The 23,125-nt window shown below is 40.8% G+C and overlaps 1 protein-coding gene across 13 annotated transcripts in view; it reads right to left on the bottom strand.

The window, feature by feature from the left end:
* tjp1a (tight junction protein 1a) overlaps positions 1-23,125 on the bottom strand; it is a 100,022-nt gene that overhangs the window by 16,895 nt on the left and 60,002 nt on the right. For all 13 annotated transcript variants that reach the window (XM_040011999.1, XM_040011998.1, XM_040012002.1 and 10 more), the window contains 13 exons: positions 11,165-11,221; positions 10,070-10,194; positions 9,830-9,932; positions 9,400-9,721; positions 9,077-9,180; positions 8,233-8,401; positions 7,784-7,919; positions 3,647-3,783; positions 2,959-3,064; positions 2,483-2,633; positions 1,051-1,159; positions 734-953; positions 104-288 (listed from right to left, as the gene is read on the bottom strand). In XM_040011999.1, coding sequence (XP_039867933.1) covers positions 104-288; positions 734-953; positions 1,051-1,159; positions 2,483-2,633; positions 2,959-3,064; positions 3,647-3,783; positions 7,784-7,919; positions 8,233-8,401; positions 9,077-9,180; positions 9,400-9,721; positions 9,830-9,932; positions 10,070-10,194; positions 11,165-11,221 — 1,924 coding nt within the window. The remainder of the gene's footprint in view (positions 1-103; positions 289-733; positions 954-1,050; positions 1,160-2,482; positions 2,634-2,958; positions 3,065-3,646; positions 3,784-7,783; positions 7,920-8,232; positions 8,402-9,076; positions 9,181-9,399; positions 9,722-9,829; positions 9,933-10,069; positions 10,195-11,164; positions 11,222-23,125) is intronic.

Raw genomic sequence — 23,125 nt, 5'->3', positions numbered from 1 at the left:
CAAACCTAAAAATTTCTTAGTCCTACAGTAAAGAAGAAAGCATAATAAGGATGAAAGCCTCCCATTTTATTGCTGTAACTGCCTTTGGCTTCTGTACTCTTACCTTCCCTCAGCACCACCCTCTCGTAGGCAGGGAACTTGGTCTGAACAGGCTGGGCTGACAGGTCCTCCCTGCTTTTCCGCAAATTCCTCTTGGAACTCCGCAGCCCTCTGAACCTCCAGAAGTCAGCTCTGTCGCCCCCAGGCGTTTTAGGAAGGGTGTACTGCACACTGGATAGCTGCTCGGCTCTGGGAAGGGAAGAAAAGGTGTAAAAGTGTAAAACTTTACACTGACCGGAGAGACAAGTCACGCTAACGTACTCCTACTGTAACTGCAACAATAATGTAGAGCACTGAATGCTAACTGGTTATCCAGTTATGATGGTCTTTATGGATTTGCCATCACATTAGAAGTTAAGCTGACCGTTGTCTGCGTCATTAAAAGCCCTGTTTGTACAGCTAACCAACCATCTGAGTTAAGCTGAACAAGTCAGCAGGCCCAGGTCATCATTGGTGCGGCTGATATGATAATTTAATCATAAATTGTGATAAATGTGTGAAATACAGTAGATCATAAAATTAATTCTTCAGATTTATATTGCTTTAATTCCTCTACCTGCATTGTTAGCCCACTCATCAAATGCCAGAACCAACTGTACAGGTAGTAATATGTGTGCCATGAAACATCTTTTACCTATTCTTGTTGGGGATTATGCCTCTTTCCACTTCCTGGTGGTTCTTGCCGATACGGATAGCGAGCCAGGAGCCTAATTTGCCGTTATAGAGTGTGTCTACCACACGGAAAACCTCTCCCTTGTTAAAGCTCAGCCCATATGGTGACTCTTTTTCATATTCAAAATGTGTTCGAATGTAGAAGGAGTCGCCCACATCAGATTCCACTATCCTTCGATACACTGAAGCCAAAGCAGATAATAACACAGAGGATTAGTTTTGACGTACAATCTTTCATGTTTACACTACAAAACGTTACTCGACGCCGTCATCCCTCACCATCCTTTTTCTTCTGAGCCAGAATAGTAACGTCATCTCCTTTTGGAAGATCGAGCAGAAAAAGCACAGCCTCTTCCCGGATGATGTTAGCAAAGTCCACATTGTTCACCTGCAGAGGCAGAAGAAATGAACTTAATGAACGACAAACAGCACAAGCCAACTCAAGGCTAATATTATTTTTAATAATGGCTGTTAAACGCTTATAAGAGCTGTTGAAAGCTACTGGATTTAAGTTTACTTGGTTACACAGTTGCCTCAGCAACTTTATTTGTTGACTACAACTCATCTGATTTCTTAGGGGATAAAAAGGAACAGAAGAAAGGAAAGCATTCCCCTTTTAACCGAGCAGCCACCCCCTCTTCTCCTGCTGCTGCCCTTAAAACAATAACTACTGTTTATTGACTCTGCTTGAGGGGCAGCAGGGGAACCAGAAACACATGGACTGAGTCACTGAACCACAGAAAGACACCTTTATTCTTCTCAGAAACAGAAGGGCTTGACGTCTTTATCTCCAGCTAGCACACCATGACCGAGGGGAAACCACCAAAGATTGGAAACAATGTCCTGGAAGTCTCTAAAATCTGTTTGTACAGCAGGGAGAACACAGGCACAAAAGAGGTCTACAGTGTAGAGTGGGAGGAATAGAAGACACTGTTTGTTCATTAAGAGAAGAAGATAGCAAAATGGTTTAATAGATAAACAGTTTCTAAATGTTAGTCTCAATTCCCCCCAGCTTGTGCTAAACTGACAAGTTAAACTGTGTGGCTTCACAGCAGGTGTCTTGCTGCTGTATAAACATGTCAGAATAAATCCAACTCTGACATCAAGAGGGTTTCCATCATCTCATCCACAATGTTACTCTAGTGTCCAGTGAAACAGGCAGTCGACTGTTCCGAGGTCAGAATGCAAGAACGACCCCTATTGTGTCTTCACATTGGAAACAAGGGGAGTTTTGATATGAAGCAGGGCCTAAGAATGACTCACTGACTGATGGGTACATTGTACTGTATTCCCAAGGTCTCTCTGTGCAAAAGCAAATCTATTGTGGCCACGGATTACATCGTTTTGCTACATATTATCTAAGTTAGTGTTAGCCGCTATGGCTCGCCTATTTTAACAACACCAGATGTTCTTTTCACTCTCGAACATGTGACGTGACAAAAATAGCGACAGTTAGGACAAAAACATGAACGAAAAGAATATTTTATAATCATCTTACAAGCTACGCAATACCAAGACCGTACAGGGCAGTTACATGGCATGAGATGAAGAGATCTGTCTAATCTTTCTCTTTTTTTTTTTTTCTTTTGAACCAGTCAACTGCAGCAACACATTCTCGCATCCGAAATCTGGTACAGTGCATAGACAAAATGTCAGGTTTCTTAAGCAAAAAAAAAAAATAGGGTTCTCCTAATTTATCAACACATCTCACCCTGAGAATCTGGTCTCCCTCTTCCAGCCCCTCCTTGGCTGCGGGGCTGTCTTCCAAAACTCCTGCCACAAAAATTCCCACATCGTTTCCGCCTGCTAACCTCAGACCGACACTCTCTCCCTTCTTGAACTTGACCAGCTTCATACTTGGTCTGCGGGGAAAAACAGGTGGACACACAGAGTTAAGTAAAAAGATCAGCAATCATTCTAAGAGACACACACACAAAAAAAACAAAACAAAAAAAAAAAAACACGGCCAGTTATTCAAGCAAATATGACAGGTTATAACAACAGAGCCAAAGCAGAGTTTCTGCCTGAATCAGAACTACAATTTGAACAAGTGGCACGAAGCTTTATTCATGTTTTGTTTTTTTAATACATTTTTTTTTTAAAAAGGACTCTCATGCACTCGTAATATTTTATCTACAGAGTATATACTGCACTCAATTTGGAAGACACCACATCAAGAATATTTACCTGAGAATGCTGTCATCGTGTGCAGCACTGGGTACAGGGGCATCAGATGGGCTGACAGGCAGGTCCACGTCCGGCTGACCAGGCTGTGCATAAACTGGCTTTGGTTCTGGCATAAACACAAACACACTGTATGAATGAGACGGCCAAGTGGGAGATAAAGTGAAACCACCCTTAAAAATTAAAGCATCTGATGTTTTATATATTACATGTTACTTTTTGCCCAAACTGTCACGGTTACTTTAATACGTCGAACAGTAGTTGTGTTCAATTTGATGACCCCCCTATGAGCAACCACATGGTGATGACAGAGGGAGGGAAAACCTCCCTTTTAACAGGAAGGAAGAAATCTCAGACAGACGCCCGAACCTGGTTCTATCTGCTGCGATGGGAAAGAGAGGAACAAAGTAGACATATAATGCTGTGTGTGCCCTTCGTGTTGACGTTCTGCAGAACAACCCCTCCTATTTACGCTAAGGGCGGCACTTGACATGTTTCATATGATGTGCCATGGCAGCAGTCTGTTTTCAGCTTCAGTTAATATCCGTCTGCCTTAAGACTTAAACTGTACTTCACTGCGTTAAAGGTTCCAACAGAGAGAACTATATAAGGTAGTGAAAGACACAAACACACTACTAACGCTAACGATAATGATGGTGGTGATAATGATGAAGATGTCAGGCTTTTTTACCAGGCAGTGGGGGTAACTGTTTGTCATCTCTGGAGCTGGCTTGGTCACTGGCCTGTGACAGGACATCATCAGAGTTTTTGACTGGTGTGGACATGGACCCCGGTTTGGATATGCGATCCTCATCTCGACTTCGATGGCTGAAATGAAAAAATTAATAAATAAATAATTATAATAAAAATGTGAATTTAGTACTCATAGACAATTAAAACTATAAGCAGGAGAATTTAAAGGCAGCAGTTTTGACATGTTAATGAATTTCTTAAATTACAGTAATATTGTGTTTTTTTTCCCCACTAGTGTGTTTAAGAATGACTTCATGTTTTGACTGGTGGTAGTTTCATCCTGTGCTGACATTACCAGGAAGAAAGACAGACAGACAGACACACACACACACACACACACACACACACACACACACACACACACACACACACACACACACACACACACACACACACACTAAATGAACCTAGAAGGAAATAGCATGAACAGTAGATTACGTCATAAGGGCACGTGGACAAAAGTATTTAATGAATAGACAATAAGCAATTAAAACAAGGATGTGTGGCTCTGTCAAAAAGATCCTGCACATCTGCTAGTGATTCAAAGTCGTGTGTTCTTTGCAGTGGAGCATTTTCTTTCTTCCTTTTTCACATTGTGTGGTCTGTGCAGTACGTAGGTGGCAAACCAGATTCCAAGAATATAAATTCACACTTTATAGACTACACAGGCAGGCACGAAGAGAAAACCGACTGAAGCTCCCAGTGTAAACTCTTTAGTTGGGATACGTTTCAGTCCCAGTTCCTGTTTAACCTGGGTAAAATAAATAAGGGAAAACTGTGTGTGTGTGCAAGTCTAGCAAGTCATGTCCAAGAGGGTAGAAAGGCCTCTGCTGCTTAAAAACAATGGTTGAATTCCAATCTGATCACATGACTGACTGCTGGCTCAGTACTTGAGCTGTATTCAGAAGCTTTTGTACAAGAACATGAAGGTGCAGGCTGCACCGGCAGCTCAGACTACACAGCTCTGCTGATTCCTGCCCTTTCAGTTTAGCACTCATAGTACAAACCCCCCACAAAACAATAAAATAAAATGCACACTGCAGTCATTAATGCGCATACAACAATGAGGCATGCACATCCATACACACACAAATGACCGATGCATAAAGTAAGTGCAGCATGCGGCACTTATTTGCAATAGTTTCCACCACAGTTTGGCCTTTTCTAGTCCCACAAATTTGTCCAGCAGTTGTCACGACAATTCAGTATCACAAATGTACTCCTTCAGTGCAATTAAATCTCCCCGAGGATAAATAACATAACTGTAATTGGAGAAAGAGAAACGCGGAGTGCATTTAATGAATGGATGAATGAAGAGTGTGAGAAGAAGGAGGAAAAGAAAAGAGACAAACTGAGCAAGAGCAAGGGACAGAGAGGGGGAGAGAGAGTGGAGTGGCCTAAATCTCTGCTGCTCCTTGCCGCAGAATGGTGCTAAAAAAGGCGTCACACTGACAAACACCATTTGACAGAACCCTCTGTTCAACCCCCTCACTTACACATTTTATAGTATGGGTACAGGCAAAATAACAGCAAGGAAGGCAGATGCAGAAAAAGTGAAGAAACAGGAGAGAAGTGGCTGCACAGGCAGACTGAACAACAATCCCATTATCTATAACTAACAAGCCTCAGAATATTTGCAGAAAGAAAAAGAAATTCACTCAGAAACACTGACTAGATGCATTTCAGAAAAACAAAGTATTAAACTAGAAATCAAATAATCATGCACAACAATAAAAAAAGACCTGCAAAATATTTTAAGAAGAAAACAATAATTACTCACATATGTGCATCTGCAAGTTCAACCATTATCAATTAAAGGATTTGATCTTAATTCCTTGACAGTCAACACTGGGAGCCCTTTGCCTGTGCACAACTTTTACTCGAGCTCACAGAGAGACGCTTAATGAAGGGCTGTTTTTTGATGATCTGTTGGACACACAAAGCCTGGACCAGCGTTGCGTCCTAGAGAAAACAATGCCTGCGCTGCACGCCAATCAGGTTCAACAAACCATCTCGTCTGGGCCAAAGCACTGTGGGAAGTATGTCAAATTCCTTTCACCGCTCCTAAAAACATTCCCTTACATCACCATGTGGTGACAGTCAGACTCACTCACTTGATAAATCCCAGCCACATGAGAAGCAGGTGAAACTCCTCCTTATCTCCATGCTTATCAGATTCACCCGTTACACAAATGAATGCATGAAAAATATAATGTGTGTCTTTGACTTTGACATACAACATTTTGTGCGTATATACTCGGATATCAGAGGGATAAGAGTTCAAAACACAACATGTGGACGAGTGTGGTCAAAGCAAAGGTGAACCTGCACTCATCCTGATGCAGGGTCACTCAGTCTGGCACAGCATGATACACCAGACAGTTACACAAGCAAGAGCATCAGGAACACCTTGCGAACCTCTCAACAACCATCTCAATAAGGCAAGTTTTTATTGGCCTTTTGTTTCTTTACCCCATTGAGATTTGAGGAATTTACCCTTTTTTATTTGCCTCTCAAAAATCTCAAAAAACACAAACATCAAAAGATGAAGTTAATTAGCATCGAATGTAACAATGACAAGAACCTCTAGTAGGGCTGCTCAATTAATCGAATTTTAATCTCGTTTACGATCTGGGCTTTCAACGATCATTAAAAATGACTGAGCTGATTATTAGCCCCGCCCTCGTGCTTTACTCTCGCGCTGCTCCGTGTGGCAAATCGAGCGCACCTCTCTGCATTTCGAACACCTGTCACAACAATTAACAGGATCCAAGGGAAGCTCGGAAAGCTAAGCAGAAGTTATTTGGAGAGGAGAGTGACTGCTGTTGGTTGAAAAGAGAGGTAAAAAAAAACTTCAGTGGTGTGGAAACATTATGGGTTCGCGGAGTCAGACGTGGATCAAGTAAACTTTGCTACAGTGTCGTAGCTGCACCACAGAGCAACACTGCAAAGTTCACTAAACATAGATGTTTACATTTTTCATTTATTTCTTATATTGCAAACATTTGCACTGTTATCAGTATTTGCACACTATTTTATATTATTTTTTGACAATCTTTAAAGTCATTATTCAATACATTGTTATTGTTAAATAAATATCTTCAAATAATCTAGATCTCAATTTCAGTGAAAATAATCGTGATTATCATTTTTGCCATAATCGAGCAGCCCTAACCTCTTGTCTATCTAGCTACAAATACGGTCTCTGTAGCATTTTTAGTTTGTATCTCAGCCCACTGTATCTGCAACCAAAGGAGTTTTGATATGAAACAGTAGTTCAGTCTGGAACAAGCGCTGGAGGGCCCTGATTCAACACTCCTACTTCACAGTTAGACTTACTGTGGACCACATTAACAAACCAGTAACGTGTTCTCATTGCAAAATGGGTCTCTTTCTTAACATTACCATTCCTGTTTCACCACCCATTCCTGTTTAATTAACTGGATTAAAGTCTTGAAAAGCTAATTACCTCATTCCACTCAATGCCCAAGTTCCACACCCACTGAGAGTGTCATGTGTTAGCCATCTTTATCCATCTATAAACCAGCTGCAAAAACCTATGCAATCTAAATGACAGTAAAGACTGACAACATATTGAAAGATGCAACAGGCAGTAAGAGAAAGTAAGACAAACAGGCAGTAAAGTGATAAAAAAAGAACAACACATAATGTGTGCAAATCGTTTATATTAATTGGACTATAATCATTAAAAGCGTGCGTTATTATTCATATATACTCCACTTTAAAGGTTCAGTGGTGAGGCTACTTAAAAGAGTTATTCCAGCAAGGTTCAAAATCAGGTTTGTGTTTAATATTAAACAGTCTAGTATACTTTAAAAGCAAGGCATTAATCTGCCAGCAGATCAATCCCTACTTCCTTCCTCAGCTCTTTCCCAGAGAAATCCATTACTGGAAATTATTGATGGTTTCAGAGGGACTGTGATGGTTTATGTATGTTATGTCTTGAGCAAGATATATGAGGTCGAAGAGGGTGGGTGACAGTGTGCCTCGTAACCAGAATAGTTGTCAGAGGTGTGTGTGTGTGTCTGTGTGTGTGTCCGTGTGTGTGTCCTACCTGCCATTGCTGATCTGCCGTGGTGAGTGGCGGAGATGCTCGGATGTTTCAACCCTGTCAGGCGAACGGGATCGAGTTCCTCTCCCATGGGATCGATTGGAATGATCGGATGTCAGTGAATGTATCTCTGAAATGTCTGTCAAAGATGAGTTGAAGTATGTATTACTGTTTTATCAACAACAACAAAAAAAAGAAAGAAATCGACATTTGAGATTTGGAACAACAATAAAAACACGTTATTTTCGTTAAGAGTGGAATGATCTGCAAGGATCAGTTCTCTGTTTCTCATTGTAGTTTTAGAGATGTTTTGAAATGCGCTCTATAAATAAACCCGTCTTCTTGACATCGCAGTCATTAAAATAAATCACATCTCTTGGAAAAAACACCGTCACACAAGTTGTGTAATCAAATGTTAGCTGCAATCCACGAGTACGCGTTTATTGTCTCACCATCTCTGTCTGAGTTATTGGCTGATGGGATGCTGTCGTCAAGGTCAGGAATATTGAGCAGCGTGGCCCGCTCGTCTCTCTGCACTACCATCTTCAGCTTGCCCTTTGACCTCTCAATCAGCTTCTTGGCATCTATCAGTGATAGGTTCTCTGTAACTGTGCCGTTAATCTGCCAGAGGAAGAGGAACAAGTCAGCACAAGAGGTAAACGTACATAATATCCTCTTTGCAGTTTTTCTGTGGAGCCTACAGTGTGCTGTGATAACAAACTAATGAGAGTAAAAGTTAGGAGCACAGCCTATAAGAAGAGGAAGCTATAAACATATTTAATGTGTTTATAATACACAGAGGGTGCGGTCACAAGCACAGAGAGTGAAAATAAGCCAAGACTACGCATATTAAAGCAAAACTATTCTATATATACACACACATTATTTTATGTAATACTTTGTCCTGTGATCAGGTTTCAACTAGAAAATGATTCAACTTCTCTTCAGTAAAACTGAAACATTAAACTGGATTTCAACAGGCATTTGTTTGGGAAGAAGGGGGATTTATCTATTCAAAGTCTGAATGAATAGGGAAAAAAATTAAAGGAATAATGCAATGTCTTGTATTTCTGCTGGTGAGTCTGAATAGTAATGAACTGTGACCTCATTCTGAAAGCCACTTTCAGCAGATCGCCAACTACAAGGGCACAATTGTAAGAACTTCAAGTAAAAAGGGCGTCTGATAAACGCTCTACTCTACTACTGTTAAATGAGATTACATTTTTTGACCAGTTGATTTCCCAGTTATTGTGCTTTAACCACTTTGAAAACAAATCTGCTCGTCTTTCCTCTCACCTTCAGTACAACATCTCCCTCCTGAATGTTTCCATCTCTGGCTGCAAGGCTCTCCGGAGAGATGTCCTTCACAAAGATATGGCTGGCCAGCCGCAGTCCATATTCTGTTTTCAAGGGTGATTAAGCATAACAAAGTTACACTACAAGACAGTTACCGATCACTTGGTTCAAATAAAGTTAGCAGGTAATTAAAAATGTGATCGACCTTACTGTGAATATCAGTAAATGAGAAACTTGCGCATTCAATAATTTGACTTTTATGTAAATTGGATGAATTCACAAAACAAGCAGTCACTCTTTTTGATTGGTGACACATTACCCACCTTCGTTTTTGCGGGACTTGACAAGAGTGACCTTGGAGGGCCTGGGTGGAGCAGAAGAGGCTTGTGATCGGCGATCGGAGCGTGGTGAGATGCTTCTCTCCCGTGAGGCATCCCGCCTCCCGCTGCTGCTACGCTCCCGATCGTGACGCCTGCCAGTGCCCGTGCCTCCGCTTGCACCTGGATAGGCACTTTGTCCACCGCGTCCACTGCGGTGATCGTAAGCATCGGCCTCATCGCTGTCCTCCTCCTCGTGCTCAGACATCGTCTCCCTGTCCCCGTGCCGTGACGCTGGGATTTGTACTTTCCTTTTTCTGCGAATAGTCTTGAAAGAGAGAACATTTACGATGTTAAAAGCCTGTTAGTCCCTAGCTCTCTAACCATGAAGTACTTAGCCCTGACTCATGCTATATATTTATAGCGTTGTACTTACTATCTTTGCATTTTTGCCACTCTTTCGAAGTTGTTGAACAGCATAGGCATGCTCTACATTGTCCATAGAGACTGCATTGACCATTACTACTCGATCATTTTCTCTGAAAAAATAAATAAATAGAAAATAATTAACAGTGCAGAAAAATGAGTCGGCATTACGTATATTAGGGCAGCTTACGTGTAATGCTGCTTAAAATATTACTCCCAATGAAATAAAGGAAATACAGTCAACACTTACTGTAGCAGACCCTCTGCAGGACCTCCTTTCAGCACATCCGATATTACAATAGATGTTTCACCACTCTGGAAATGAGGGTTGTCTCGCCCACCCGAGATTGCAATGCCAAACCCAAATCCTGGGGCCTATACAAAGACAAATATAAACCACAGCTGACTAATAAGACAAATGGTAAATGCATTGTAACTGTAATGCTGTAAACATCTGACAACTTAGGTAAGGTTATGCGATGTTGATCAAACTGGCAAAGGAGAAAAGCTGGGTTAGTATTGTTCTGATCTGCTAACAGCCGATCTTCAGACAATTATCTGCAAAAACTGTAGCATAGAGCTCTGTTCCTGTCTTCACATCAACAGATCTTGATATGTGATGCAAACAGCTAATCTTACAACCACAACAATACAGGAGAACTGCAAAGCTGAGAACCACAGATTGCACTGGGCCACTCCTTCAGTCTCAATAAAGCCACCACTAATTAGATTACAGCAAGCAGGGCAGTCTAGACAGGTGCTCAAGACAATCTCACGACACAACAGTATCAACTAACAAGAGTTTCAGGTCTCAAAGCAAAGTACATTCAGACATTAAGCCTACAGAGAGTACACTCTTCTATCTCTTTGATAGCTTGACAGTTAGCCTGACGATGTGAATTGCACCAGAGTGGCGAGTCAGTGATTCATCAATCTGACAATAGCTGCAGAGGTTAGGTGGTGCAATTGAGCATAATTACAGGACAAAAAGCACATACAAAAAGGCTCTCTGGTGCTGTGTTAAAGAGAAGAGCATATCGCCAGCAGGAAGGAAGTGAAATGAAGTAGCAAGGAAGTGGATGCTGATTTTTGTCTTCCTTTGCTTTGTTTCCTGCCATCTGGATTCCTTGACTATTGTTTCACTACCGCACATCCTGCAGCTACAGCTGGGCGACTCAGCAGAGAGAAACAGACATGGACAGGCAGAGGACAGAAAGCAGCAGGGAGGGAAAAGTGAAAAACACAGAAGACATACTACAGGATCTGGGTGTCAGAGACAGGCAGAGAAGGAGAATGACAAAAGAGGAGAAAGGGAAGAGTGGATTAAAGAACTGTAAACACTTACCCTGTGAAGGGTAACTGTGTGCTGTTCCCATATGACGGTTTCCTCCATCGCCGCACTCTGCAAAGCAAGAGATGAGAGAGAAAGGATCAGTCCTGCAGTTTTTTTAGTGAGTTACATGTGTACACTCAAATGCAAATTGATAAATTAAAAAACAAACATATTTCTATAAATCGCTAGCTACTGTGAAAGCATCTTTGGGGGGAAAAAAAAAGTAAACCTCAAACTGACCCTGACGCATCCATCAATGCACGAGTTTGTGCAAAACAGATAAAAACTGCATGAAAATGTGTGCAAATGGGTGAATGTGGCCTATAGTGTAAAAGCCCTTTGACTGATCAGCAAACACGCACAATACCAAACAAAAAGACCTTTTATTACTTCAGTTCAACACACAAAAAAGTGATCAGTCTTAAGTATGCACATCATCATCTATGTGGCTTCCTTTAGATTTCTGACATTATCTCACTCAGCTAAACTAATGACAACATCTAATGGATTTTAAATATACAACTATACAGGGCTAAACTGCAGCTACGAATAACATTTCCATATTCTGTTCCCTTTCAGTAGACTGCGTGGTTGTTTGGTTACCAGCAAGGTAACCTCTCTTGCTTATTTGCATGACTACGTCCTGGAGTACCAAAAGTCTGCATGTGAAAAGATTATGAATGACAGCAGCATGAGTAAAGCGCTGGCAGAGACTAACTGAGGCCTCAAAGATTGAGTGAGCATTCCTATATTATTCCTGGCTGGGTTAACTCGGAGAGCCAAAACAACTAAGATATTTAGCTGCTCATTTGTGCTGCTGCATTGGATTAAACTGATTCCAGGCCGGCACATTCTGCCTTTACTTAGAAAGTTATATCATCATTTTCCCCTCTTTTTCCCCTTTAAATACAGGCTTTTCTTTTACTTTTACAATGTTTCATATGAAATATCCACACGAATAATGGGATAAATAATGCCTTTGAACTAATAAAAAATTAGCTTGCAACATTCCTGCTATTATTGGGTCTAACAGATAGTCTTCAGTTTGTTTATCAAACATCACTGTTTATTTAAACTCCCACAGTGCTATGGATCTAGTTTTAAATTACAGCCTTCCTCCAGCTGATGAAGCAACACTACTGTCATGTCTGCCTGCCTGCAGGGAGTGATGGTACAGCTGTCTGTGGCAGAGTGCTCAGTACAGTCCACTGTGAAAGTAAACAGCAAAAAAAAACCACACCACTGCACGTTGAAGGGTGCTTATTTACTACACCTTCTTTAATCTTCCTTAAAAAAAAAACAACAAAAAAACAACACACCATGTCATCTGTCCACCCTGTCATCGTGATAATCCCACTGCAGCACCTCTTCATTATCACCTAATCCTCAAACCATCTCACCCATCATCTTCCACATCATCATGGTCATTACTGTCATCACCGTCCCTTATCCTAAATATACAGCTTACAGGAGGTGCCAACTGCATGTGACCAACAGTCAGTGTCTGGTGTTTGCTGACATGCCTCACATAATAGTGTAGCTAAACACGAAGAAACCAGAAGATGGATGCAAGATCCCAGATACCTTCATTTGCTGAAATCAAATGAAAAGAATCAACCTGGTAAAAGGAGGAGACCAGAAGAGCCTTTCAAATAACCAAAAGTTATATTTGGGCTCAGGCTTCTAGCAAGCCTGAACATTTTTACGTGTGCAGAATATTTGCTGATTAATCTTACTGATAAACAACTCCAACTAAATGTGTAAAAACTGCATGTTTAAGTACTTAAAATAATAGCAGGGTGTTTCTGTAATCACTAGCCTCTGCTGCTATTACTGGGTTTGTGGTCAGTCATTTCCATTTACTCCTCTGAACTCGATGCCAATGAATTACTTGGCTTGAATCTTTAGAATACAGTTAACCCCTTGATCCCAATTTCCATTGAAGCTCTGTGTGTATGTCATTTATGTCCATAATTTGAGCGGAGGGCTTGGGCATCCCCCTATTACCACCCCCCCCGAAAATCCCTCCTTCCCCTCCTGTCAGCCAGTATGATTCCCACAGAAACACTTCTATAGTGTGTGGGGACCTGACCCATTTAACTAAAGCACCCCCAACGACATTCCTAAACACATCCATTCCTGTAAAGTTTTTTGTGACATATCCGTCCGTCCGTTCATCCATTCATTCAGCCAACCATCCAGGCAGACAGGCAGAGTGGGGCTACACTATAAAAAAACAACAATGTGCTGGGGTCATGTAACCAGGCGGTCAGGCGGCCTTGTTCTTTAACTGTAGGGTTGCAGTGATAGGCAGGGAGAGAGAGGAGCAGCAGGAGGGTGTGACTGCTGGCTGCATATAGATTCAATATATGGCATTGACAGTCATAATATTGTACATTAAACCGTAGGCATGTGATTGCTGAGAGAAGAGTTCCTGTTTGTTACGCACACACACACACACACACACACACACACACACACACACACACGCACGCACGCACGCACAACACTGAGCTGAATGTGTTCAGAAAACAAAAAGAAATGGAATGAAACTCATTTTGCTCCATCAAAACTAAGTGCTTTGAACATTGAAGCATCCCACACGTCCAAACCTACAGCGCTCACACGATGATGTCAAGCCGTGCTAGGGAGGGCGTACAGTTAGTACTGAGTGTATGAGCCATGAGGGGCAATAGGTTAATTACAAGACTCATAAGAAAAATGGGAAACTTACAGATAATGGCCTGGATTTAATTAACTTATTGAGTGGAGGCGGTACAAGAGAAAGCACGCTTTTCGATTGAACTGCACATGTGTAAGATGTCAGCTGAACCTCCAATCACATCATAAGGCCTGAAAAAAAAAAAATTAAAAATTAATTGACCGTACTACTTAATTTGGATTTAAGCGTAACAATACTGTCTTTACTGATGTTTCTAAGACTAAAAGGAGGTTCCCTAGTGACATATGCCATATAAGAAATACTGTGTTTATTATAAACACAAAGTTTACATTAAAGATGGTCAAGAAGAGAGACTGTGTCATCTTCTTAGTCTACTTCTAACATTTACCCTATTGGAACTACAGCTAGGCCTCTCAGATGAGATTACTGCGGTAATTAAACACTGTAATATGAAGTCCCGATTAACAGCCTTGCTGATTGAGTCTGAGATATAAGTAGGATGGAAAGCAGGCAGCAGTGAAGCTTAAGGAAAACTGGGATAAGGGTAAATGAAAGCACTCCATGAGGAAAATAACTAGCATATTTAAAACAAAGGATCTATTAACTAAGAGACATCAAAAGAATAACAAACACAGGCTCAAAAGTGCTAATTAATTGGTCTTTGGATAAGGGAGGCAAGTGTGCTGTCATTTTGTGTAAAACAAATAAACACAGACGGGAATTTTCTGTGTGGAAAAGATTTTATCAAACCCAAGCTCAGTGTCAAAAGGTAATTCGGTGAGCTCATGTTTTATTACAGTAATGTTCTCGATCATGCAAAAAAGATCAGCGAACACGTGGGGCCAAAACAAATATGAACACAAGTGTGTCTCGTTTTCTGGAGCAAAACAATATTAAAAAAAATACACACGGGAACAAACGATGAGGATTATCTCTGAAGTCGCAGAGCTGTGTGAAACAATGGCGCGCTTGATGTTGCACAAACTGACGGCAGCCTAGTGTATTTATACAGCCATATTAGTCAGGCTTGAGCCCTGGCCAGTGAGGCCTAGGGCTGAGAAACAAAGAGCAGCCATCAAACTACACACATGTGTACTTGTCCGTACACACGGACAAACACACACCCACCAGCCATGATCTAACACTACAGGGCCTCTTTGTTCAAGCTACAGCCAGACTTACTTGGCCCTGCCTGGCTCACCACAACACGCAGTCCAGTACAGATGATAACAGCTCACTCAGGCTCTTCAAAGACACAGACTAATCCAGTTCTTTGGGTCATACTGATGAACCGACTGGAATGAAATGAATGATGAAAAGGACAATAATAACCTGCTGCAGAGAGAAATGATAAATAGTGTCCAGAGCATGCGTGGAAGTTTTCATCATGTGCATTTCAGTTCCTGTAGTCTTCAAATGTGTGCACGTTTACAGATAATCTACACAAACTGTGTGCACAATGTCAGCGCATTAAAAATATGTGTACTACACACCCATCTATTCTGTGCAAACAAATTCAAGCATTCATCTGGAAACATCCACTAATGCAAAAACTTGGTCTCATACCCCCAGGTGGTGGCACTGACTACAAAATAGTAAGAAAAAAAACAACATATACAACACAGGCTTAATTATCTATCACCTTTACTCACTTAATCCAGTTATTAGCATGAAAGGATCCTGACAAAGCAGAAGGTGACCATGAGGTCATCTTATGAGTAATGCCATGGGCTAAGGGGAGGTTTTCAAGGAGAACAACACAAGCTCTTTATCAGTTTTTACCAATGAAACTGTTCTCCAGCAACCCATTACTCACCACCTCCCTTCATTTGAAGCACAGGAATGCTTTATAAAGAAGGCGTATCAAAGTCCAAGGTGCCGTTTTTGACAGCAACCCACGGGGTGAAAATGTGGGATGAGTAAAGAAGAAAAGATGAAAGATTTGGTCAGCACTGACCTTTCTGCCACAGAGTGAGAGCCACTCATTATTCACATTAAGTTATTCAGCGGCACAGAGAGAAATACTGAACTGCAGGCAAGCGAAAGCCAGTGTCGAGATGTCGACAAGTGTGAAGCAAATTCCTGCAAAGGTTTAGGTCACTGTGCCTGCTCCTCTCTGATAGCCTGAGGCAGGATGTAGGCAAGCACAGCCACAGCACCCACAGGAAAACACTCCATTTCCTGTTTGCAGGAAATAGCTCCAGCTTCCAGAGAAATCTCTGTGCAAACTATTAAAAACTATTCTGTGCATAGCGTTATCTCATAACATGAAACCTCACAGCTCACAGGGAGGGAACGTTAGAGGGGGAGTGGCCACCGCATGATGACCAGGAGGCTATTTATCTCACTGTGATCTTAATCAAATATACCAGGGTCACATTGCTGTTACTAGCTGACCCTGTTGCCAACCTGCTCAATTGTACTGCAGAAAGAAAAAGTTACTCATGTAAGCATATGTAGATTGAAGAGGAGTAGATGGGATGCACTGATGCGATCTTCTTAGCTGATACTGCTGTTGAAAGTACAAATTTGGCTAACAGCAGCATTTCTACGTTTCATTTTGTTCTCATTCAATTTTCTTTCTCGGCTAGCGAAGCCAATAAATATTCCTTTTTTAAAAAACACCTAACGTCTCTTTTTAAATATACAACACAACAGATAAAAATCAGCTGCTAGCAATTACCATCTGTCATCTTTATTTGATCATAGGCTGATACCAATGTTCAACCAATTCATCAATGCATCAGGTACAATAGAGAATGATATTAAGATGAATAGACTGGTGACTCTGACAGTATCACTACCCTTTACTAAAAAAAAAAACTCAGTCCTTCACTGGGGCATTTATATCCATGGAAACCATATCTCCCGTCTTAATAGACCCAAAGGAAAGAGTGAGGCAGCAGTACACTCAAACAACACTTAATTAGAGACACACACGCTCTTTCCGGAGGGCAAGCACTCAACAGCAAACAAATACGATGCGTAAGCCTTAGTGGTATGCTTTTACATCCTGTCTTTCAGATTAATGTCTACTGTGCAGCTCCACGAAGAACACATTTAACAACAACTGCAAGAAAATGACTCCCGTCACCTTCAGCGGTAAACAGATGAATTCAGCAGCAGCAAATTTAAAGGCAGGTCGTTACTATGATGGGAGGAGAGAGGGCGCGCGGACGAGCGCTTGTAGCCAATAGGCAGATGACAATGACGGCGATGACGATGATGCAGAGCCTCAGTCAGCAATGATGTACGGTTGTGCTGACATGTTCAAATATGCTTGAGATAATTAGTTTCAAATAGCAGCTCTACTCTGTCACACAGCTCCTTGGAGAGAGAGGGGAAAAACTCCCCATCAGGACTCTCCTTAAAGCAACACCCAAGATACACAGTCACAAAAAATAAAACCATTCACGCGCACACACACACACACACACACACACACACACACACACACACACACACACACCTCTGACTAAAATGATCTGACAGACTCCGTGCTAGAATAGTGAGGGTAGGAATAAAATACAAAACCTATAATCCAGGCTTTTGGATTAAAACGTTAATCTGAGCCACGCTTCTCTATGAAGTCTACCGCTGCCGTCTCATGAGAGCAGACAGAACAGGATGGATGGATGGATGGATGGATGGATGGATGGATAACACCTCTTGTCAGCAAGAGTGGCTCTTACAGTAAACTGCAGAACTGCTAAGACTCAAATGAAAGAAGCAGAACATACATGCAAACAACCGTGTCTTAACCCTGAGGATGTCGGCCAACTAGGAAACGACCAGTCAAATCTTGAACTAAATCTGATTCTGAATTCGATTTTGAGAGAATATCTTGTCAGTTAATTGCGTTACAGCCTCTGTAAAGAAATTGCTCATCTAGATCATTTATACAGAAGCTCTTAGCGTTTAACCAGATTATACTGGTGACTGCATTGATCTTTTTTAAGCATAATGTCCATTTGCAGCTTATATTTGTATCTAGATCTCAATGCAATGAATGCAGTGATGTTGTTGCTTCATTAGAGGCTCTGTGTCAGGTGCAGGCTCCTCTTATTGTCACTGACCACAGTGCAGCTCCACAGAGCTGGTGTGCAGTGGGCTGTTCACTGCTATCCACTGACCCAAACACACAGCTAGGCTAGGCTAGGCTAGGCTAACATCTCATGTGCAGCTTATCCAGCAGCAAAGTCATCTCAGCCCAACCACACTAATTGTTCTCTGCCTAGGGAGACAGGAAGTGCTGAGGTCATAGAGGACAACAGTAACTTCTGCTGTGATTCTGACTTTCCATTTTAAGTTTAGTTTAGGCTGCGAGTTTCTTAGATGTTTAAAAATTTCAAACAGCCTCATTGACAGCAGTTTATACTTTGGTGATTTTTATCCAAGGAGTGGGCAATGTTTTGCTTAAACGAGCAGTTTTAGTTTCTTTTGTTCTCTTTTTCTGTGTGCAGATGGGTGTGGAATGTACCAATGAACATAAATCCAATGCATGAACATGCTTTAGAGGCTGTATTCAACTATTCTACTAAACATCAAACTATACATGAGAAAGGGTTCAAATTTCTTTGACATCTTGAGAGGAAATCGCTTCACGAGTCAACCTCTTTCTTTTTAACAGTGAGTTTATCAGAAGTCTTTGGTTTATCACATTGAACTATATGCAGGTATCTAGGTATCTATATTTTCAGTGGAGCTAAAGCGTGGTATCCTCAGTGCCATAAGGACACATACAGGAGGTGAAACCTTTGTTTTGCCACTGTGAACTGTATCCAGAGAACACAAACATCCACTACTGTGCTTTATTTTTGTGTCGGTGGAAACAAACTGTCAGCCAAAGCACTGGAATGATAACCAGATCCAGCACTTGAAACTCTGAATTCAGCCAATAACCGAACACACAACAATCAGTTTTCCCACCCTACCCCTCCCTTCCCACACATGCACACATTACAGGAATGCACAGATAAGGAGACGAGGCTCTCACTCAGCTCATTTCTCATTCCAAATGGTTTCCCTCACATTAGGCTCTGCAGCTTTCTGCCATAACCGCCCTCTCTGCTTCATTCTCGCTCCTTTTTCCTTTTCCTTTTAACACTCAGTGAGCACGAAATGAAAACTCTGGCACAGATCAGCACAAGTGAAAATGTGAGTGTAATGTGAACGGGACTGAGGTGACTTAATATGAGGGAAACAAAATACATCAGATTCAGATTTCGGTGAAAAATGACAATAACCCACAGTGGCTTTCAATATAAGTGATCGTCTATTCACCTGAAGACATGTGCTGCCATTTACTGTGATACATGTTGGCTCAGAGGTGTGATAAATTCAGTACTTCAGGGGTAATAAAATCTAAATTACTCTTAATAATTTAATTAATAACCAATGAAAAGAAACCGCAAGTTCAACAAGAGAATTGACCTATAATATGTATATATACAAATTTAAACAAGAATCTCAGTTACATTTTGGGCATCAAAGTAAGCATGGGCAATATCTTGAATATACTTAATGTTTGGCAGCTTGCTCTGAGTGTCACATCTTTCTTTTCAAATGCGATACAAAAAAAAAGCGCACCCTCCCCCACCCAGAGAAACAACTTTTCTGTGCAAATGTGTGCAGACCTGGTTGCATAGACAGTATAACAGATGTACGTTTAAGTTATGGTTACATGAAGTTTCAGAAAATGATTTTTTTCAGGCTGATGACATGAACGTGATTTTAATTAGTCAATGAATGTGCAATTTCACAGTCAGAGCCACCCCTCACTTGTCAAATCCAGGTTTAAAACACCAAGATGACAACCATGCAAAGGCTCAACTCAGCTCCAAAACAGGACTTTAAAAACCAGTGGGTGGGATCACAGTCCATCTTTATGTACCATGTATGGCTGCGCAGCCACATCCCCTCAGTCTATAATGTGCTACTAGCAACTTGATAAGCGGATTAAACAAAGACTGTCATTCTGGTTTCGAAAACAGAAAAACAAATACAGAGTGAATAGCAATTACACCGTTATCACAAATTTTCTCCTCCCCAAATTTGAGATCAGCAAATAACTGTAATGCTAAGTTGATGTACTAGCACGGAGGGCATCCTTCTCTAGTCTGTGTATCTTGGTAACACTGTTGTGCATCTCTCAGCTTGTTTGTGTCTTGCTAGCTTGCCAGAAACTTCCCCGGCTGTGTTGTGCGGTTTGTGCCTGACAAAGGAGTGAAATACAACCATTTGACAGGCACTCAGCCAAGGCTTAGTTACAACTCTCGGCTGTTGAGATGGGAGAGTCAAATGGAAAGCAGTGGATTGACACTGACAATTGATTTATATTAAAGTTAAGATTTTGATTAGCTCAATGGGTATGATGGGAAACAGACACACATTGTCAGGAAATAAAAAGCTGTTCAAAGAAGGAAGATTATAGTGGGAGCATCAGGATGTCAGGTGCAATGTTAGGGCAACGGCAAACCATTTATACATTTTCATTTTGTATTTAAAATTGCTCAAAAAAATAGATATGAACGTTTAAATGTTTTCAACTATATTAACTATTATGCTTGTGGGACTTTATGCAAACACTGTGTGCAAAGGGTAAACTGAGCATTTATACAAGTAGTTAGCCAAGCTGTCACTGCTTGTGGTATGCCTTTTCCTGGTGTTTAAATCAACACTAAGATTATGTTAAAATAAGTATCAATATGAAACATATTCATGGAGAGCCTAACCATTTCATTTGACACACAGCAGGTTGTTTTATGGCAAAGCCAAGCAGCAGAGTTCAAAGCGTGTCCGTGTTACACACTAAACATTGACAAAACACTGGCATTCTTCATTTATGTAAATTATGGTTTCTGCTGCAGCTGGAAGTCACTGTACTACATAGACCAAGGAGGCAAACACACGCGTATGCACACATTAAACACAGGTGTGACTCAGCAATGCCTCTTTCCGCTGTACTCATGTCACTCCAGGAGTGGCAAAATTAGTCCAAGCGGCAAAAACCACTGTACAGAGAGTTTGTGAGCTTATGAAGATAAGAGCAGAATTTTAGCAATCCACAGAAGTATAAACACGATGCTTTTCGCATTGCACAACATTCCCAAACTACGCAACTCAGAAACCACAACTCATAGTGAGCAGAGTCACATGGTGCCATAAAACAAGAGGCCCAACCCACTCAATGGCATTCCCAAGCTTTCTGAGGACTTTGCTACAATAGGCATGTTGTGGGCCAGAATCTATAGTGAATTAATGAGTTACCATTGAGCACAAATTTTCCCAGCACTTAACTGGCAACACAATTACCGTTCCACAAAGTGATGGTAGATCGGGAGGGGTCAGTGCATTCTTTACAAAGATGTACAACTACAGAAAGACAACAACACCCAAAACTACTCCAAGACAACAAGAAGAAATATTGAAGGAGGATTATCTTTGGAATTCATCTAATTAGAATACGCAAATGAGTAATAAAGGCTTACCTCACTATTCAGTAATGTAGAACGTGCAGTAACCAAAAGGTGTAGGTCATTTAACTATTATTATATCTGCATCTATGAATCTTTATATTGCTTGCTAAAAATGAGACATTCACATGTACAAAAAAGATTTTTTTTCACTTTTCAATTGATTTCAATTGATGTTTTTTGTTATCTTACAATATATTTGATTATTTTATTTTATTGAATCATTTCACTGCTTTCCTGAACCCCGCAAAAAAAGGGAAGAAATAACAACACACACAAATAAAAACAAAGGGAAACAAAATTGCATCATTTGGGGCTTTGGCAATAAAGCCATAAACACAGCTGGTCAATATAAAGTTGGCAGAACTCATTCCTTCCATGTTTCAACAAACAACACGAACAGCCAATGACAATGAGAACATGGCCACACTGAACCAATCGTGTGACTGGAATAGAGTATGAGCCACGTCAGGTTAGGCTGACACACAAAGCACAAAGTGTAGTGCAGCACATATGCTAACATTTGAACTACCGCAGCCATACACACCAGTGTTTGGGGGTGTTAGCAAGATAAAAGGGAGAAATTTGGGCTATTTAAAGTCCGAAATAGAAGCAGATAGGACTGTGTCGAAGGCAGGTAACACCACAAGTCATGTGAAGCAGCGCCATACTTTAGATTACACACAATGCAAAACCATACAGTCTCAGACTCTTTCTTCCATGCCATACCTTATGACAAAAACTTTACTGTAAAATCACAGTCAAAAATATTAGATTTAACTCTGTGATTTACGTAACTGGCCCTCATTACCAACCTGGCCATAAACATTTCTGTCAGACAGCACTGAGACACTACTGCACTTCTTGCGTCTTTTTAAAAAATGTATTTTTGTTTTGCTTTGGAGCAAAAGGGTGACCACAATTGAGTAAATGTACAAGTTTGTTTACCCTCCCCCTCATGTTCACACGTGAAACATTTCTTAAATTCAACTCAATTCAGTTTTTTCATATAGCAGCAAATCACAATAACAGCTGCCTGAAGGTGCTACTGAGGATATGTTCATAATGGTTTTTTTGTCTATTGATTTGTAGAGTTTTTCAAACTGTTTGACATTATTGGCAATCTATTAAAAAAAGGAAAGCTACAGCATACAGGTGTTTTTTATATGTTTATTTTTGTATGAATATCTACTGTATTTATTTAGAACTGACCAAAGAATTTAGTTTCCCATTTTGTTTGTATTCTATTTTATATTCCTATGTTACTCATTTAAAATGTATTTAAAGTTTTATACTGTTCTACAGTGTATTTATCTTCATCTGACTAAAAATAAAGACTACTTAAACCAAAATTAACCTCCTCTCTGCACATATCAGCAGTAAAAATGAACCTTAAAGCTTGCGATAAACTGCTGTGAAAAAAATGACAGTGATAAGATTCCCCCCCCCCCCCAAATGTCATAATCAGGGCGTCCTTATCCCTTGTGTTACAGCGATTCATGCAGATAAACATCGATGATCTGGTGTGTAAGCACTGCAAATGTCTTGTCATAGCAGTACAACTGTACAACTGCTATGCATGAGCACATGAAGCTAAAGCATCTCAGAGGGCAAATACAACAAGTAAGCACAGTCCTGTTTAATTTCAGTCCTACCCAAGCATGATACGTGGTTATCAGCACGCAGAATGTGTGGGAGCTTAGCTGTACATATTACTCCAGTGATGAAAAGAATCCATTTCATTTGAGTTTTTAAGTCAAGAGCCTTAAAAGCTTTTCTTTCTTTTCTTTTTTTTTTCTTTTTTTTTTTTTAAAT

The sequence above is a fragment of the Simochromis diagramma genome, unplaced genomic scaffold (genome assembly GCF_900408965.1).
Source record: "Simochromis diagramma unplaced genomic scaffold, fSimDia1.1 OVJJ01000603.1, whole genome shotgun sequence".
NCBI classification, from domain to species: domain Eukaryota; kingdom Metazoa; phylum Chordata; class Actinopteri; order Cichliformes; family Cichlidae; genus Simochromis; species Simochromis diagramma.
The sequence above is the reverse complement of the archived record's forward strand: the minus strand, read 5'-3'. Positions and strand labels throughout refer to the sequence as shown.